Consider the following 20,354-nt stretch of genomic DNA (forward strand, 5'->3'; position numbering starts at 1 on the left):
TATAGTTAGGAATTCAAACGAATTACTCTTGGGGCAGTTTTGGCCAACATCTGTCAGTTTTAAAATACTGGATCATAAGGTATATGCCCTTACCAAGCATGTTTGTCTAAGAAGGTGAAAATAAATGTAGAAGGATATATGTTGCCTTACTGTGTGTAGCAGAAGAAGAAATAACTACTAGGAGAAACCCAAGCATCCATCAGTAGAGACAGGGTGAAATATATTAAGCGCATGGAAGGGGCTGCCACAAAAACAGTGAAGTTGATGTGGGTGCACACATACGGACGTAGGGACAGATCTCCAAAACACAATACCTGAGGAATGATGTGAAATATTGTATCTGACTCTGTGGACACTTTTTAAAAAGCTGTGCATTTACATGCTTTGTGCACATGAAAGAATCTTCTAAAGGTGCCTCCAGGCTCAGGAATTTGAGGAAAGAGATAATTCTCACTTTATGTTTTCCTTTCTTACTTGAAGGTGTGCACACTGCTTTCATTAGCTTTGAATGTGGCAGTGAACTTCTGTGTAGGAGAAGTTTTATTTTTCTTTAAGAGGCAGATTGAGAAAGCATGAGTAACGGGAGTGGCAGAGAGGGAGAGAGAGAATCTCAAGCAGGCTTCATGCTGTCAGAGTGGAGCCCGACGTGGGGTTCACACTCATGAACCAAGAGATCATGACCTGAGCTGAAATCAAGTGGGCTGCTCAACCGACTGAGCCACCCAGGGGCCCCTATGAGAGTCTTTGACCATGTCTCCTTCTCATGATAGCATCCTACAAGGACTGGACTGCTAACATCTGTATAGGGTATAAGCACAAAGAGACTCTTGATGCATGTGACCAAGAGTATCCCAGAAGGTTTACCAGATTCTTTTCTTAAAAGACAGTTTATTTTTATTTAAATACACTGTTGTTGAATGTATCATGAATTCCTTTGACAGAGAACATACCCAGATTTTAAATTCTTAAAAACCATTTTCTGAATTTTTTCTGTGTGATTTATATTTGTTACAGAGGATTTGGGAAATTCAGTACCAGTTTATATATTCTCCCTATAGTCTACTTGGGCTGTTTGGATGACTGTTTGTCTCTGTGTGCTTCTGGACATTTTCACGCAGTTGTAGTCTTGCTTTGTGTGGTTTATTCTCCCTCCCAAACTTCTTACGCATTCACCTGTATCATGTGCGGAGAAAGGAATATTACTGGCTAAGTCCCTACCTCTTCATGAGAGAAGTAGTTATTTTCAGCTTCTCACCATTAATAGCTTTGTGACAAACATCTCTATAGGCAGGCATTTCCCTGCATTAATGAGTATTCACTTAGAGATTCTTAGCAATACAGTTACTAAGTTGAACAGTTTTAATTTTTTAAGCTCTGATGATTTATGGGAATGCTTTCCTTTTACGGTCCCTCCAGCAATTGGAGACTACTTGTCTTATGTATTATGCAGAGAAGAAGATTATCAAAGTGACTCCACCACTGCGTATTATACCTTTAATTTTTCTGATTTGGTAAGCAGAATTCTTAGTTGAATTCCCATTTGTTTTAAAGTGGAACAACTTTTGTTTTTTTTTTCCCTAAACACAGTATTAGTCTTTTATCTTTTCTCTTGTTGAATTTCCTACTGACCTTCTTTTTCTCTTTCAGTGGAAATTCCACCAGGTACTCTGGAAAAACCAAAGGGCCTGAAAAACCATTGTCATTCCTTTCTTTATAGTGAAGTTAAAAGAAAATATGTAGCTTTTTAATTCATTGTCACATAGTTCCTGTGAATAAAGTCCCGTGAGGACATTAAAATGGGCTTGGAGGGGCACCTGGGTGGCTCAGTCGGTTGAGCGGCCGGCTTCGGCTCAGGTCATGATCTCGCAGTCTGTGAGTTCGAGCCCCGTGTCGGGCTCTGCTGACCGCTCAGAGCCTGGAGCCTGTTGCCTGTTTCAGATTCTGTGTCTCCCTCTCTCTGCCCCTCCCCCGTTCATGCTCTGTCTCTGTCTCAAAAATAAATAAACGTTAAAAAAAAAAATGGGCTTGGAGTGGCAAACACTCCTTATAGGCAGTTTTAAACTCTTGAGGACATGCTGATGGCTAGGAATAGGAATAGTAATTGACCTGAATTCACACTTGTGTCACTCCACATCTCTGCCTAGGAAGGTGTGTGTGCAGGTACAGATCCAGATTTGGGATAGCTGTGACCCCACTTTGAACCTCTGTCCTTGGACTCTTTCCCACTGAATACAGAAGCACAGGCTAAGGGTCTCTTGGGCAGCTCAGTCAGTTGAGTGTGTTTAGGTCATAGTCTGATTGTTCGTGAATTCGAGCCCTGCATCAGGCTTAATGCTGTCCGTGCGGAGGCTGCTTCAGATCCTCTGTCACCCTCTCTGCCTCCCCCCCATGATGCTCTCCCTTCCTCTCTCTCTCTCTCAAAAAAAAGTACAGACTAACTTGTAAGTGTTCATCCTGAGGCACATCAGTTGACTTTGTGGTTTTACCAGCAATCCCTCTGTTTTAGACAAAATTTAACTTGGATAACTTCTTACTGTGACCAAAATTCGGAGAGATTTGTTTAATGTGCCTTTTTTCTTTTTAAAGGAAAATAATACGTGAAAGTAGAGGTCTTTACAAATGGTGCCATGGATTAAAGTGCTTTAAATCTTTTTATTTTTTTTGTTTTTTTTGTTTTTTTTTTTTTTGAGAGAGAGAGTGAGTACAAGCATGGAAGGGGCAGAGAGAAGGAGGGAAAGAATCCCAAGCAGGCTCCACACTATAAACACTGGCTGGCTCAGGTGCCCAAAAAATAGTCTTAAAAAAAAAAAAAAAAAAAAAGGTTCCTGTCCCAGTAGGGGAAGGTTGGTTAACATTTCCCTGATGAAGGATACTTTTCAAGTGTATTGTTAAACTGATTTACAACGTGAGCCAAAACCTGAGAGTTGGATGCTTAACTGACTGAGCCACCCAGGGGCCCCTAAAAATTCTTATGAGGGGCACCTGGGTGGCTCAGTCAATTAAGCACCTGACTCTTGATACTGGCTCAGGTCATGTTCTCACAGTTTGTGAGTTGGAGCCCTGCATTAGGTTCTGTGCTAACAGCGCAAAGCCTGCTTGGGATTCTCTCTCTCCCTCTCTCTCTCTGCCCTTCTCTCAAGCATGTGTGCACACTCTTTCTAAATAAACTAAAAAAAGTTCTTACTGAGATATAACTGATGTATAATGTATTAGTACTAGGTGTATAGCATGATTTGATATACATTTATTGCAAGATTATATGCAGTTTATTCTAATGACCTACATTAGATTTCGCATTCACAGCCTGTCTTGATTGGAATGTAAATTCCCATCAGAAGTAGTTGATGTGTACTTAGGTTTCATAATACATAGTCAGAAATGTAGATTTACATCCTCAAGTTCTGAACCTTACTTAAAAATGTTCCAATAACACCCAAGTTACCAGAATTTTTATTTATTTATTTATTTTTATTTAAAAATAATCTCTACAGGGCCTGTTGTAGGGCAGGATCACAGATGTGGAGTGGAGAGCAGGCACACACTGGATGCCAGCACCTTTATGTCTGTCCCTTACTGTGTCCAACTCTGCTCCCTCCTGCTCTTTTACTTTCTCAGCCAGTTCCAAGTGATACTGTCTGCAGAGAGAAGGCAGAACAAATGCTTGGACTTGAGGTATAGAGTTGAGTACAGAGGTGCTCTGCTGAGAGGGGGAAGCAGCCCTGACACTCCAGTCCGTGGAAGGAGAAAGGTCCTAGGAGAGTGTTCTAGAGCCTGTCCATGAACTCTGCTCTTCTTGTCACTTTATGAAGTAGGGAGTGTGACGTTTCATTTCTGCAAGGCTTGGCCTGTGTGCTACCATCCCCATCTGCTGGAGGGTCAGGGCTTTGCTGCTCAAAGCTAAGTCTCCATGATGTTTTGATCACAGGCAGAATTACTCCCACTGTAGTGTGTGCATCCCAACTTCTGAATGTAGGTGTTGTACTCATTTCTTATTAAAAAAGAAATACAGCTATGGTATGAAAGGGAACTGTGCAGAGGTGAATGGTTAAAGCCAGAATTCACACTTGGAGAGAATGTTACTGCTGTGAAGTGAGGGGCTTGGACTAAGTGGATTCCAAAGTCCCTTATATCTTTAATGTTCTATGGCTTATTGTATTTTAAATTATCCTAATTTTGTATTGTCCTCGGACTCCTAATGTCGAATTTAAAATCTTTTAATAGGGATTTTTCTTTGTAAAAATTCTTAGAAATTTTTTCAAATTTATTTAGGGGATATTAAATTTTAAGTTACCTTTACCCTGTTTAATAAGCTGTATGTTTTCCTTGTTTAAATATGTTCATTGTAAAACATTTTGAAGGAAACAGAAAGAAGGAAAAGAATCCTGTGTAATCCCACTAGTCAGAGATAACGGTTAACATTTTAGCATATCCAGTATTTTTCTAACATAGATACAGTATATGTTTATTAAAACGAAAGCTTTCTGAATACACTGTATGGTGATTTGCCGCTTTCTATTTCTTTTTTTTTCCTATTTCTTTTAATGTCATTAATTTTCTATGTCTCTGTCAAGGTTACATAGCGTTTTACTGTGTAAATAGATGCAATAGGAGATTCTTACCCTAGGTTCTTGGATAGAACTCATGGAGTCTAGTAACATGGACAGGTGAATAGATCTTTATTTTCACCAGTGTTTATCTGAAATGTAGCATTTCTTGCTGTTGTAAATGTTGGCAACAAATCGCAATAATATTAACAAGGCCTAATACTTTGGTAATGATAATCTTCATTAGGATGGTCAGACATTTTATATTTGACTTCTTTACAGTCACTGAACATATTTTAAAATGTTTTTTATATTCATTACTTCAAAAATTATCACTATTTTATATATTGAACAACATTAATCTTAGTATCGATAGGCTTTAGCAGACTGCCAAATTGTTCATTGTATGCAAAAGTTAAGAATTTCGAACTATTAGAGATCATTTGCTTAAATAGGTGTCTGTTTTAAACACTAGTAGAAGTGCCTAAAGTTAAATCTTTTGTCTGTATCCGTGGTTATTTGGACACAGAATAAATAAATCTCTAGAAGTAAAATTCTTTAATCAAATAAGTATCTTTCAAAGCTTTGAGTGCACATGTCAGATTACCTTCCAGAAATGTACCAGTTTACTTTTCCATAGTATATGAAAGCACATGGTTCTTTTCACATCACTAGCTTTTATATTTTCTAGCTCTGTTGTGGTTTCGCACTGTAAGGGGTCTCCAGTCTGGTGTCATGTTTAAGGAACTTAAGGTAAACCCCAGATTTGAACAGTATAGCATCATTTCATCGTGTTTACATGAGGCTAGTTTTATATACAGTTGGACACACCCTCTGGCAGCGTGTGGTATTCTGGACTCAAGCCTCCGAGAGCTGGAGCACCTGCCAAACTGGGAGCCATAGATGAGGTGGAGCTGGATTTGAATAAGGTGGCCTCTTTTCATTGGGAAGAAGCTAAATTGTCACTTTCAAAAATAATACACACACCTGGCAGTGGAATCTTGGATGCACCAGAATGTGACCTTGACATTTTGCTGAAGAAGTGAGAGATTGGGGGAGGGGGATGGTAATAAGAGCCGAGAGAAGCTAGTTGTAAGAATTGATCTCTTGATAGGAAGAGGTGGCTTTAGTACAAAACTCCACAGGGGCCTAAGTGGAAAATGAGAATACAAGTTGTTGTTGTTGTTGTTGTTGTTGTTTTTAATTCTCTTTTTCAAAAATTTTTTTAACGTTTTTTATTTATTACTGAGAGAGCATGAGCATGGGAGGGGCAGAGAGAGGGGGAGACACAGAAGCCGAAGCAGGCTCCAGGCTCCAAGTTTTCAGCACAGCGCCCGACACGGGGCTGGAACCCACAAACCTTGAGATTATTACCTGAGCCGAAGTCGGATGCCCAACCAACTGAGCCACCCAGGCACCCAAGAATTTGAGTTGGGACATGTATGAGTGCAGACCTGGGCCTAAGGAAGTGCCCCAGGGTAGGAGAGAAGCAGTAGAGCAGGTTCATCCCGGATTTGGATCCCACCTCTTCCACTTAGTAGCTTTGTCACTTTGACCCTCTCTGGGGCTTGTTTGCTCTCCAGTTGGGGGGTGGGAGATTTAACCAAGTGTGCTTTTAGATCCTTTGTGATTGATTCGCTCTCATCTGGTGGCAGGGAATTGGGGGCATTTGTCCCAGAGTTCTCATCCTGCATGTAGTAATTATTTGTTTGGTCAGTCCTTGATAAAGGACCTGAATTATGCAGAGCACTCTTCTTAATCTTTTTTTTTTTTTATTTTTTATTTTTTTAACATTTATTTATTTTTGAGACAGAGAGCATGAACAGGGGAGGGGCAGAGAGAGAGGGAGACACAGAATCCGAACAGGCTCCAGGCTCTGAGCTGTCAGCACAGAGCCGGACGCGGGGCCTGAACTCACGGACCGTGAGATGATGACCTGAGTCGAAGTCGGACGCTCAACCGACCAAGCCACCCAGGCGCCCCTTCTTAATCTTTTTTAAATTTAAATTTTTATTTTTGAGAGTGAGAGATTGAGAGAGCATGGGCAGGGGGAGTGGCAGAGAGAGAAGGGGACAGAGGATCTGATGCAGGCTCTGTGCTGACTGCCCGATGCGGAGCTTGAACTCACGAACTGTGAGATCATGACCTGAGCCGAAGTTGGATACTTAACCGACTGAGCCACCCAGGCATCCCTGCACGGTGCTCTTATTTGCAATGGATCAAACACCTGATTAGAACTAACTTTGGCAAAATTTGAGAATTGTTGGAAGTCTTTTGGTATATACTTCGTGGAATAGGAAGAAATAACTGGGAAACGAAGTAAGGACACTGAATCCAGGGCTTTCAATCTTGCCAAGATCCTGTCTGTCTGTCTCTCCCAAGTGTGGGTTTTATTTTCTCCTTTTGCACAATTGCCTATTACCTGAGTAAGGGGTTATGTTCACATCCTCTAGCATCTTGAAGCTAGGAAATGGTTCTTCCTCCGCTGTATCTAAATAGGAAAATTCAAAAAAGGACTCCCAGTTAGCTTGGTGTGGGTTGTCCCTCTGCCTGGACTCATCTGTATGTCCTAGAAATGGGTTATTCTGGCCCAGATTGGGTCACATGTTCATCTATGAATCATCTCTGTGATCAGTGAAGCAAAATCCTGTAGGAAGATGGCATTTGCCTTGAAGGACCACTTGGTTGGCATAGGAAGAAAAATTGTTCAATAAAATCCTGGTGTGGGGGAGATTTTTTTTTAAACGTGGTCTAAGGGATTCATGAACTAGGCAGCAACAGCATTCAAACAATTGTTTATACACATCCCATTAATTAAAAATGGTATACCTCACAATGAGATACCATCAATTCATCCCCATAAAGATGGTTGTTGAAAGAAGGAAGGAAGGAAGGAAAGAAAGAAAAAGAAAGAAAGAGAGAAAGAAAGAAAGAAAATAGTGTTGGTGAGGATGTGGGGAAATTAGAACACTTGTGCACTGTGGAATGTAAAATGGTGCAGCCACTATGGAAAATAGTATGGTAGTTCCCCAAAATAAAAAAATTTAGAATTACCATATGATCCAGCAGTTCTACTTGGAGGTATATACAAAAGGAAATTGAAACCATATTTGTACACCAGTGTCCGTAGCAGTGCTATTCACGATAGCCAGAAGGTGGAAATAACCCAAATGTCCTTTGACAGTTGAGCAGGAAACAAAATATGGTCTCTACATACACTGGAATATTATTCAGCCTTAAAAAGGAAGGAAATTTTGATACATGCTTACAACATGGATGAACCTGGCACATCATACAAAGTAAAAGAAGTCAGCCACACCAGGACAGATAATCTGTGATTCCATTTCTGTGAGGTACTGAAAGAGTTGAATTCATACAGACAGAAAGTAGTTACCAGGTACTGGAGATGGGGCTAGTGGGGAGTTGGTTTAACAGGGACCGAGTTTTAATTTGAGATGAAGTTCTGACAATAGATGGTGGTGGTAAATGCATAAAAATATGAATGTACTTAACTGCCTCTGAACTGTATACCTAAAAATGGCTAAAATGGTAAAATTTGATGTATAGTTTACCACAGTAATTATTTAAAATAATTTAAAGTACAACATACAAAAATACAACAAAAAAATTTTAATAATTTAAAATACAACATACAAAATGTAAAAATACAACATACTTCTTGCATGTTTAATTTGATATCTAAGTAATCATTTAAGTGAAAATGTATCCAGTGGAAATCAAAGGTATTTGATACTTCCTCTCTATTTAAAAATGTGTAAACCCATTCTTTAACAGTAGAAAATTTTTCATTATTCCTTTTCTCCTTTCCTCATATTTGTAGTCTGCTTCTCCCACAGAATTTTATCCTAATGTAATATTGCACACTTACGGCTCTTTGGCTGATTACATTATACTTGTCTGCAACAAAAACAGTACATAAATAGAAATCTTAAATTATTTTCTGTGAGTAAAAGGCTATAGGTGTTCTGGATTGCTGTGGCCTTTGATTGCTGGGGCAATTAAGACCATCTAAATGTTACAAATTTTCATAAAATTTTCTTTGTTTATTGGAAATGCTTCTTAATGAGATAGATGGGACATTTAAAAACCCATGTAATTTTGGACGACTCACTTATTGCTGGAATGACTCAAGGTTTTCAACACGATATATATTCCTATTTTTTGTTTTTCCAGGTCTGTGTTCTGAGTAAACTTGTTCACATAAATAGATGGGAAATGAAGGAGTTAATTGGAGCAGCATGTCTCAATTGTTTGAACTCCTCAAGTTCCAAGCAAAAAGTTAGACATCTGTCATTATTTTTAGTCTTGTACTTGCTGGCAGTTCGATTTACTCCTTCATATTTGTGACAAACAAGGAACTGGAAACCATCTAATTTGCAAAAAGATTTACCCAAGTCATCAGTCACTGAATTTCTCAGTTTTTTGAAAGTGTACCAAGAGAGCTTCATGAAGATTTTAGGTAACAACTATGTCTATCATGCTTTGACTTAGAGACCTTGTTTACCTTAATTTACCTAAAGGATTGAGAAAATTAAAATAATGTTAATTTAAAAATACACCTTTGCCAGCACAGTATCTTAAGATGTGTTTTACCTTCTCACATAAAGTATGTATTGTCAAAAACTTTAGGTCTGTAGATTTTAACTTGCTGTACTTACGGAAAATGTCAACCATAAAATCTAATGAAGTCTGTTCTTATTGTCAAACCAATCAGTTCAATCAGACTTGGCCTTTTGTCAGAAAAAGCCTGACTTTGCTTTCACCCGGTATTTTTATGAATATTTTCCAACATACATAAAAGCTGAATGATTTATGAAGTGAACACCCATAAAGCCCTTCACCTAGATACTATGGTAAACATTTTGTCAGTTGGCTTTACAACGTATTCGTTTATTTACCCCCTTAACCATTTATCTTTTCACCTGTTTACCTTTCACAATTAGTTTTAAAGTAAGTTGCCAATGTGAATATAATTCACCTCTAAATACTTCAGTGTGCAGGGGCGTCTGGGTAGCTCAGCTGGTTAAGTGTCTGACTTGGGCTCAGGTCATGATCTCAACAGTTGGAGTTCGAGCTCCATATTCGGCTCTGTGCTGACAGCGTGGAGCTGGCTTCGGATCCTCCGTCCCCCTCACTCTGCCCTTCTCCCTCCCTCCCTGCCTCTCTCAAAAACACTAAAAAAAAAAAAAATACTTCAGTGTGCATATCATTAATGTTCAGTATTTGCTGATCATATTTTGAGGTAAAATTTATACACAAATGCACAAATCCTCTGTGGATCATGAGATTCAGCCTGACAAATAACACACACCCGACTTGGACTCCCGTCAGTTGTAGTGCATTACCCTCCCCTCACAAAGGTCATCCTTCCTACCTTTTCCCAGTCAGCTCCTTCCACGGCCCTGCTGCCTCTCCCAGAGGCAGCCATCGGATTTCATTTCATCATATGAGTTTTGCCTGTTCTAGAACTTCAGGTAAAAGTACATTTACGTAAGGCTTCTTTTAGTGTTAAGATTCATCTATGTTGCATGTATCAGTCGTTTATTCCTTTAGATCGCTGAGTCATATTCCAGTATATACATGTGTCACACTTTATTCTTCTGTTGATGGTCACTTGGGCTGTCTCCAGGTTTGGTGATTATGAATAAGACCATCACCATTCATGTACAGACCTTTTTGTAAAAGCATACTTTCATCCCACTTGGTTGAATACTTTGGAGTGGAATTGCTGTGTCCTAGAATAGTCTGTTTAGTTGTGTAAGAAATTCACAGACCTTTCTCAAAAGTGATTGTACTGCATGTATGATGCATGAAAGATCTCATCGGCAACACTAAATGTTGGCAAAATGTGGAGCCAGTCTTTCTAAATTTAGCTGTCTGGTGGGTACGTAGTGGTTTCTTGTGGTCCAATTTGCATTTCTTTGACTAATGATGAGCACTTTTTCAAGTGCTTTCTGACCTGTTGATTATGTATCTTTTTGAAATGCCTTTTCAATATTTTATGCCTTTCTGAAAATATTTTTCCTTTACTTTTGAGTTAAGATTTCTTTTATATTGTCCATACTAGCTATTTATCAGATATGGTTGTGGATATCTTCTCCCATTTCATAGCTTGTCATTATTTTCTTAATGGAGTCTTGATGAGCAGAAGTGTTTAATTCTGGTAAGACCCATGTATCAAAAGTTTTTTCTAATGACCATTACTTTCTGTGTCTTCCTTAGGAAACCTATGCATCTGTGTACTCCTCAACCCTAAGTCACAAGGACAGTTGATGTTTTCTTAGAGTAGCCTTATGGTTTTACCTTTTTTAGATCTCTTGGATTCATATTGAATTAATGTTTGTATATGGTGTCAGGTAAGAGGTTAAGGTTCATTTTTTCTTTTTTTTTTTTTTTTTTTTTATCCCATGTGGATGTCTGGTCAGTCGAGGACCATTTGTTAAAAACTCTTTCCGTACTGGGGCGCCTGGGTGGTGCAGTCGGTTAAGCGTCCGACTTTAGCTAGATCACGATCTCGCGGTCCGTGAGTTCGAGCCCCGCGTCAGGCTCTGGGCTGATGGCTCGGAGCCTGGAGCATGTTTCCAATTCTGTGTCTCCCTCTCTCTCTGCCCCTCGCCCGTTCATGCTCTCTCTCTGTCCCAAAAATAAATAAACGTTGAAAAAAAAATTAAAAAAAAAAAAAAATCAGGCCAATGTATCTTAAAAAAAAAAAAAAAAAAAAAGTCTTTCCGTACTGAATTGCTCAAAGGCCAGGTATTTCATTGGGATTGCACTAACCACATAGATCACTTTGGTGGGAATTAACTTTTTAACAATATTGAATTTTCTACTATGTGAACATGGTATATGACATTTTAGAATCTAAACATTAATGTTTAAGGAATATTGTAGAAATCACTTTTGATTATTGAAACAATTTGTGGAATTTGAAGATTATTAAAGACAGTCAAGACTAAAATAAGCCAATGATCCTATTTTTCTGATGGGTCGTAGAAAGTAAATCAGTTGTCTCTCATACTTTCATCTGTAATGTAATTTAATGCATAGGTAAGATCATGTGTAAGCTTTTCCAGAGTATCCTAGCCATCATGCAAGCTCTCTCATCTGACCTGTTGTTTCACTTATCAGCACATAGATTAACAATAAATTATTTTCTGAAGTGTGAACTTCTGAGGAATTGTGATTAAATCTAGCTTAGCCTTTAATGTTTGGTGACTAGTGTAAGAGAAAGTTAATAAGCCAGGGCCTGAAGATTGGCTTTGATACGAGAGGCATTAGGGAGCCAGTGAAGGTACTTGTTTAGTAGAATGAACACCATGAAGGAAAGTGGTGTTGGGTAAGAATGGGGTGAGTAAGAATTACTTGGAAGAGACCATCTGGAGTAGAAAAACCCTCTTAAAATTGTACTGCTCGGAGTGTGGCCAGCATACCAGGAATGTCGACATAATATGGGAGTTGATTAGAAACGCATATTCTAGGCTTGACCCAGACCCACTGAACCTGAATCAGTGTTTTAAAAAGATTCCCAAGTCATTTAAAGTTTGGGGAGTGCTGCTTTGCAGAAGCTTGCAGTCTCCCTGGCATACGAGTAGTTAAGGGCCGAAGTACAAACAGAGCAGTTGAAATGATCTTGACAGATGTCTGACTTCTTGCACGTTTGTTCTTTCTCTTGAAGTTGCCAAGATGGATTTCCAAAATCATCATTTTGGTTTTTTTGATTTTGTGTGAGAAAATTGTCTTTCAGACAGTCTTTTTAGAAATACATTCTTAGAAATGCTACTTTATAGGCTTGTTAAAACCTTAAGAACCATAAATCATTGATTTAAGTAGATTCAGCTGACTATAAAGCTAGTCTTTTGAAAGAATCTAATGGGAACAAATAATGCAGTGTCCTATCTCTGCTATTCCCAGAGCCTGGAATTTGGGGATAAAGTTGAGATTTTGTAAAAGAGCTCGAGTGTGGTTGCTAAACAAACTATAATAGTGTGCTGCTTAGGTTGAAAGAGGGAAAAGACAGGAGAGGATGGATTTTATTCTGCATTGTTATAATTGTACACTAACTAAAGGAAAATCCATTAGTAGTCTGCTGACCTTATACAGTAGCTGTTCATATTTTTCTGTTTCTTTACCAAAATTTCCATCAATGGACAGAATTTTCACATTGTTCTAATCATGGTATAGATAGATGCAGCTTTGTAGTCTGCTTGTGCCATTTAACATATTTCCCTTCAGCTCTTCTTCCCTCTCATCCCTGGCCTCCCTGATGGGCCTTCTGAGCTCCGATCTCTGGTTCATCTTGGACCCTTCAGCCTGTTATTTCCTGTTTAAGAGTCCATAGACATCCTTCACTTGGTGCCTTGGTTCCACTGGTACAAACACACCTTGCTGACCTTACCTCCTCATGGAACTAGATCTTTTTCCTAGGATCAGCTTGTGATTCATCTGTTCTGTGAAGCCAACCCAGGTGTCCCATGGGCCTCAACCAACTTCTGGCAGTCACCATCTGCCTTTGTACAGTGGAGCCTCCTAACTTAACGGCTTCACAAGTGAGGGCCTCATAGCACAGTTCTTGTCTTCCCTTAGTCTCCAGATCTCAAGAATGGTGGCAGCAGACGACCCTGAGCAATGCTGTGCTGAGTTTTGCTGGCAGAGGAGTCATCAGAGGAATGACAGCCTCTTACGAAGATGGAAAAGATAAGAGATGAGGCCACTTTGAGCCCTGGAGCCAGGGTCCCTGGTTCACCTCTGCATTTTGAGTCTGCCAGGGGATGCTCTAGTTGAGATTGTGGCTAACTTTGAACTTTGGGTCAATTTACTTATTTCCCTGAGTTGTTTGCCAGCTAAGAAATTTGGGGGATTAACTGTAAAGAAGATAACTGATAGTTTCAAAGGGAAATGATTTTTAAAATTTTGAACTAAATTAAGAAACTTAAGTCAGAAGCTTTGTTACGGGTATGGATGAAGGAAACTTGTAGGAAAAAGCGTTTAAACTGAGAGTCATTGTTCATTAGATTGCCTTAGAATAAGAATTATCACATCATCTTGTGCCAGTTATCAGCTTTTAGTACTTGAGAGTACGTAGATGGAGCTGGACAAAAGATTATAAATAATATCCTCCAGTAAAAAGGGTCACATCCCTGTCCAGCATCTGCTGTGAGCTTGAGAAGCAAAGAAAAGCTTTTGCTCAGTACAATTAGCCTTTGCTTTTCAGACCTCTTACCTCACTGCATGTTAGGCTGTGTTGACAGTTTACTTCTCAAACTTTCTTTCAATACACGGAGAAGAGGTGGACAGCAAGGGGTAAATTTGGATAGAAGGGATCAGTTAGTCATTGGAAAGGAGCGTTTTTGGGTAACCTGTTTCTGGAGGGGCAACTGGATGGCACAGTTGGTAAAGTGTGTGACTCTTGTTCTCGAGGTCATGAGTTTGAGCTCCATGTTGGGTGTAGGGATTACTTCAGAAAAAGAGTCTGTTTCTTGAGTAAAATGTTTCTGAACACAAAGGCTACAGATAAGAGTGATCATGCCTACCAGGTCTACCATCTCTGAGATTGCTGTCCTGCTATGATTTTCTTAATTGAAGCGTAGTTTAACGTACAATATGATGTTAGTTTCAGGTGTACAGCATAGTGATTCGACAATTCTGTATTTGACCCCGTGCCCACCACAGTAAGTATAGTCACTGTTGGCCACCATATGACATTACTACAGTATCACTAATTCTTTACCTTATGCTCTTTGTGCTTTACATCTCTGTGACTTCTTTTAGAACTGGAAGTTTTGTCCTGGTACGATTATTAAAATTTGCCTCCTTTCTCTCAAAAACGTCTTGGTTTGGATGATAAATTACATGGTCACCCTACTGAAAACTGATAAAATGCTTTGTGTTAGACAGTGTACCAGATGTTTTATGTGATCCTGAAAGAATCAGGATCTGCTGTTGCCACCTTACAAAGATGCTCAGAAGCTAAGTAACTTGACCGAGATCACACAGTGGCAAGACTTGGTGAGCAAAGTAAGATCCTCTTGGACTTTTAAAGCTACTTAATTTTTCCCAGTCTGCTACACTAAGCATTTAATGGGTATGGCCTTCATTGATTTTAGGATCTAGTGAAGGAACCCTGCAGTGGTTGTGAAAGCCTTTTTCTGGAAGAGAATGTGGGATGGGGGATGTCTGGATAAGGATAGAGGTGATGTGATGCCTATGGTGGGGATGCTGGGAGTGAAAGTAGAGTTGTGTTCAGATCACAGAGCTGGATGCACGTAGCCATCAGTATCCTTAAACAGCCCTGCTGCTGAAGCCTGGGTCTGTCAGCTTGGGATGGGAAGGTTATGGAAGTTGTATAGATACTATTGCTCAAACTGGTGTGTGCATACATATCAGCTGGTAATCTTGTTAAAATGCAGGTCAATTCCATAGATCTCGGGGGTGCTGAGATTGTGTATTTATAACAAACTCCTGGTGATGCTGATGTTGCTGGTCTTCCTCACTAGACTTTGGGCAGCAAGAGTACAGTCGATGATTAGATCCTTCCTGCCAGAGGCTTGGGGGTAGTCATGCACACAGATACCCTCATTTTAGAGGTCAGGGTGGGGTGGGGGCAGTTGTGTCTAGGCAGAGGTGGCCTCGCTGTGGGGTGGAAGGGACTATATAGATAGCTGGTTTAGTGGGCACAGGTACTGAAATATAGATGTTTTTAAAGGCAGCATTGTTTTTGTAGTTAGTACACGTAGATTATTTTTAAAGTTTGTCCTTAGCTTGTGTGAGGGTGGACCTAGAGAAGCAGGAGGGAGTGTTCTGGGGTGGGGACAATGCCAACATGGTGCAGTGGTGAACAAGGTTTTAACAAACACAGACAGGGAGCAAGCAGAGTATCTATAGCCAGACAGGAATAACGTGGATGGATGACACAGCAGCAAAGCTCTAAAGAAAAAGGAAGGGAAAAAGAAAAAGAAAAAACCACCTCTAATGGGAGGAGTCTCTCCCACAGACTGGTCATTTCTCCCCTCTCAGCTCTGCCTGAGTGCCCAAGGACATAGGGGTATGTACTGCAGGTGGTTCTCGCTAGTTTATCCTGTGGCTAATGGCATTTTTCTTGCCTCTGCCCACCTGGGACCCTGTCTATATTGGTCACTGCCCGTATGACATGGGAGAACAGGTGAGGCGGAGTACTGCCACCAGCATGGTTTAGGTGTGAGCAGCCTGCCTGCTGAGGCTGGGACCTTTGCTCTCTACCCTCTTTTCTGGGGAGGAGGCCTTGTGACTACAGGTCATGATGGCAGAGGACTGATACGGGAGAGCACGTCACCAAAGAGGAAATGGCGGAGGTTCCAGAATATCTGGGCAGAACTGTACTTTGTTGCTGGAGCTGTGAGTGGTCACAGAAGTGGGGCCTTGGTCCTGAGCAGGACCCCTGAGCGAGGGCCCCCGCAGCCAGAGGCATCGGTGAGCCTCCCAGCTGGCTAGCTGGGAGGCTCAGAGTGCTCCTGGAAGGCCGGAGACAGGGCGTTGGCGGGGCCGGCTGGTGGGAGCTCCTGAGCACTGGATTTCTGAAGGGGCAGAATAGCACTGGGACTGTTGCTTTTCTTTCTGTTTGTCTGAACTGTTTAGCAGTGTTGCCTCAGTCTGTCCCTATGTCCGGCCGCCCGAGGGAAGGGAGGCTGGACCTGACAGAGCTGCTCATGACTCATGCCCATCCTGTTGGGGCGAGAGGAACCAGGGACAGGGATTGTCCTGGTCAGGGCAGAGCTTACTCTGGCCTGTGGGTGGTGGGACATACGAGGGCAGCCTGGCGACTCCATTCCCTCTGCTGAAGCTGACCCCTTTTCTCTGTGATGTGCTCCAGACAAGCCTGGAGCACCAGGTGTTGTTTCTCAGGGTCCAGTATGCAGTGTTTTCTGAAGGTTACTCCATCCCTCAGTGGTAAACACTGCTGTGTCAGGGTGCTGCTCAGGGGCCACTTGGAGCACATAGATTTTTGCTAGCAGGATTGTGAAGCTTTGCATTGGGCTGCAAAACCAGGGCTTGAGCAAGCAGCTGGAGAGAATCCAGGACTAGAGTGTTTTTGGGTTTGGGGGTGGAGAGCAGAGGGAGGGGAAGGGAGGGGCAGGAGGGCAGAGCTACACAAGCAGGCAGTCACTGCTTTGGCTTTGCTGTCAGCGGAGAGGACTTCAGTCGTGCCTCAGGGCCGCTTGGCCACCATTGCTGGAGACCGGAGGGCGCTGCCTCGGAACCCTGACTTACCGGCACTGCACCCGGACTGTTCCAAGTAGCTGTTGTGCTATCTTTTCCCGGGGAGGCAAGTCTCCTCCCTGTCGTCCCCTCCTGCTCCTCCCCCATTCTGTGAGGGATGATGCCGCTTTCTATTGCACAGCTCAGCCGGCTGATGTCACTGGCAGCGGGAAGCATCAGCAGCCTGATCACATGCTGGCCCAGTCTGTAATGCAGACGGGATAGGGGTGTGTATGTGGGGAGGGGGGCTGTATGGCAACCGCTCTTGCTCTGACGCCCCCAAAAGTGCAGAGGCAGCGGCCGCAGCATCCGGCCGACTTGGATGTCTGCTCCTTGAGCTCGGGGAAACTATTATTATTAATATTTATTGTTGATAATACTGGGGAAAACAGCCCTTAACTCTGGGGTTTCTGCTGTCCTCCTGTCCAAAGCAGACTTCCAGGACTCAGAAGAAACAGTTACGAGCAGGATGCTTTTCCCCACCTCTGCGCAAGATTCTTCCCGGGGCCTCCCAGATGCAAATGACTTGTGCCTTGGCCTGCAGTCCCTCAGTCTCACAGGCTGGGACCGACCCTGGAGCACCCAGGACTCCGATTCCTCAGCCCAGAGCAGCACACACTCGGGTGAGTGCCAGAAAATGAGTTGGCTGGGGGAGGGGGACGCATGGGGTGGTGAGCAGAGACATCCACAGCAACAGTTGTTCTCTTCCCCTTTGCATCACCTCCCCCCCCCCCCCCCAATACAACATGGAGCTGTTTTGCAAGAGATGGAAATGCTGGCTGTGAGCGTGGCAGGACAGATGGTTGCTCGTAAAGGCAGGCATGGCTTTTCCACTTACCCTGATAAATTCCCTGGAGTTGTTAGTGTGCACCTGGGGTGGCCCTGAGAAGGGTCCCCAAGGTGACAGTCTTATGCAGAAAAGATCCAGCTAACCCCCCGAGTGCCCAGGCCTGTTTTGGAGATGATGAAGCAAAACACTTTTCAGTGGGGGAGGGGACTTCAGGGGCTGATCCCTGGATGTCCAGATTCTGTTTCTCAGTGGTTTTTATAACTAGGGACCTGTATATGAGGATGGGTGAGTCCCTAAATCATGGCAAGGGAGTAATTTTAACCTCCAGTGTGGCTGGGTGGTATTAGAATATTGGAATTGGCTTTAACATACGGGTAAGAACATTGACCCTGGAAAGGGACAGGCAGGGTCAGTGGGGTGGAGTAACTCTCAGCTGCGGAGGCTTTGTTTTTCTTTGTGTGAAGGGTAACCAAATGGATGGAGGAAGAGCCACTCCCCTTTAGGACCCCTTGTTGCCTTGGGAGGATTTGATGGGGACAGCCTGAAGGGGCTTCCAGGCCAACCCCGTGAACTGCTTCTGCTGAGAACTTCCCAGTGCCCGTTTCTTTCCCTCTTGTACACGGGGGAGGGTTGGCCAGACCCAACCAAATCTTGGAGTGTTCAGGAAGAAATGGGAACTTCAGAAATACTATAGGTAACTTAAAACCCATGTATTTTGCTTTATGTACATTATCCCTTAATAAAAAGAATAGCAGCAGATACTTAGGGAACATGGAAAGTTAGTGGGGGGCAGCCATTTCCTATTGGTGCTGACCGTGGGATTCACTGAGCCTGCCATCCTTCCCTCACCTCCTCAGCTCCAGAAACTGGCAGTCATGGTAGCCAGGTACCGTCTTGCTGATTTCTCTGGCCTCCACCCTATTTGGCCGCAGGTCTTTTTTTAGAATGCTTTGCAGAGCCCGGGATTGTTGTCTGTTGGCATTATCCCATTTGATTGGGGGTAGGGGGTTGGATTTTTTTTTTTTTTTTTTTGATTTGAGGATGGGGAAGAGCTTTGTCTAAGTAACTACCTCTGGGTTAAGGTAGAATTTCTTGAAGTACTGGCCTTCAGTTGACTCAGGTTTTTCCAGAAAGATTGGTAACTGCCCTGGGGCAAGGAAGTGTGGCATCCTGTGCCTGGAGATCTTGGCTGGAAGGCCATGGTTGCTTCTTTTATGTGGTACTCTGAAGTTGACCCAGATGGCCTGTGAAGCTGACCTTGTCCTCATTCCCACTGTATCTGAGCAGAATAACAGAAGAGCTTATGTAGGAGGTGGGCACCTGTCTGTGGTGACCAGTGTTTGACTAAGGCACTATCTCTCACTGGTTTCAGATTGGGGCGTGGCCCTTCTTTGGCTCTGGTCTCTGTTAGCTACAAGGGTCCTTCTGAAAAGTACTACTGCACACAGGTTGCAGGAGGGCTCAGGTTGGGGCTTGGAGAGCGTAGCCTGAAAGTTACTGTGAAATTAGGCTGTAAAAAAACAGCTTGGACCCAGTCGTAATTCCTCCAGCTTCCTTGCTGCCTGAAAGTCCTGTGCTTGTAGCTATTTGTCTCCAGAGTGGGGATGAATTTATTTCTTCACCTTTCATCTCAGGCACATCAGTGATAAATATCACATGATTTTGTGGATCAGGGAGGGACTGCAGTCTGTGGCCCTAGCATTCACAGGGACCAGAGGGCTGCCCCAGTGCTGTCATCTGGCTATGGGCAGGGTTAGTGTGGTCGTGTCTTCCTTTCTGAGGGTTAAGGACACACCCATCCCTCACATCCATGATGTCCTCGAATTTTGGAGCTATGATGACGGCCATCTCTCTTCTTTTCCCTGAGCTCTGGGCCTTCTCAGCCCACACGAGGGTACTGCCTACTGGAGTAGGATGCAGCCCTCCCACCAGCCAGCTGCAGTGCCAGATCGGGCACCCTTGCCAGCAATGCGGGAACATGCGGCCCACATTCCAGTGCCTACACTGCCTTCCCTTCTGAAGACCAACTAGCTCAGTTTCTTTAGGGAGGGAGGGAGGTGTTTCAACATCTCTGGGCAGTCTGGGAGTTATCCATGCTGTGTTTTGTGGAGCACAGGTGCAGCCTTGCTCCTTGGGCTCTGCTTGGTGACACATTGCCCCAGGCAGCTGTGGCTTCACCACTGACCACCTTATGCCATCGTATGTGTTCATCAGTGTTGGGGGTAGGGGAGGAAGATGGCAGGGCCCTTGCCTGAAAATCTTGGTTAAATGTATTCAGCAAGCATTGAGCCCTGGCTATGTGCCAGGTACTAGATTAGGCTCTGGAGGTCCATCGATGAATAAAATTGTTGCCCTTACAAATCCCTGTAGCTACCAAGGGTAAACAGATGAGAAGGTATACCAAAGGCAGTGTGATAGTTGCTACAACAGGGGCTTCCATTTTTTTCCACTAAGGATTTTTTTTTTTTTTTTTTTTTTTTTTTTTTTTTTTTTTTTTTGCACAGGGACAACTTTTAACTGGGTTCTCAGCATAATACTGGTACATGGAGACCTTTCTTAGGGGGCTAGGATCCTTCTGCTACATGGGCTCCATTGGCCTCAGAGGCCTGCTTTTGAAGCCCCTGGGGTGGAATCTGGTTTTGAGATTAGTGCCTGCAAGGCCAGCATCGGTTTGGTTATGGAGCTTTGTGGGGTCCCTCCTTCTAGAAAGACTGGGCCTACCCTGAGGCCTCACCTCTTGCTGGGAAGAAAGCCTTTTGGGGAAAGAT

The 20,354-nt window shown here is 42.7% G+C and overlaps 1 protein-coding gene across 14 annotated transcripts in view; it reads left to right on the plus strand.

Moving 5' to 3' along the window:
• CPEB1 (cytoplasmic polyadenylation element binding protein 1) overlaps positions 1 to 20,354 on the plus strand; it is a 92,024-nt gene that overhangs the window by 48,588 nt on the left and 23,082 nt on the right. For 6 of the 14 annotated variants that reach the window (XM_019831822.3, XM_011282775.4, XM_011282777.4 and 3 more), the window contains exon 3: positions 17,231 to 17,419. The exons of 1 other annotated variant lie outside the window; for it this stretch is intronic. In XM_019831822.3, coding sequence (XP_019687381.1) covers positions 17,266 to 17,419 — 154 coding nt within the window. In that variant the 5' untranslated portion in view covers positions 17,231 to 17,265. Of the gene's footprint in view, positions 1 to 14,473; positions 14,571 to 16,718; positions 16,864 to 17,227; positions 17,420 to 20,354 lie in introns of those variants that run through there. 7 more of the 14 variants (XM_023254879.2, XM_023254883.2, XM_011282774.4 and 4 more) reach the window with 3 other exon arrangements.

Source organism: Felis catus, chromosome B3 (assembly GCF_018350175.1).
Source record: "Felis catus isolate Fca126 chromosome B3, F.catus_Fca126_mat1.0, whole genome shotgun sequence".
Lineage (NCBI taxonomy): Eukaryota > Metazoa > Chordata > Mammalia > Carnivora > Felidae > Felis > Felis catus.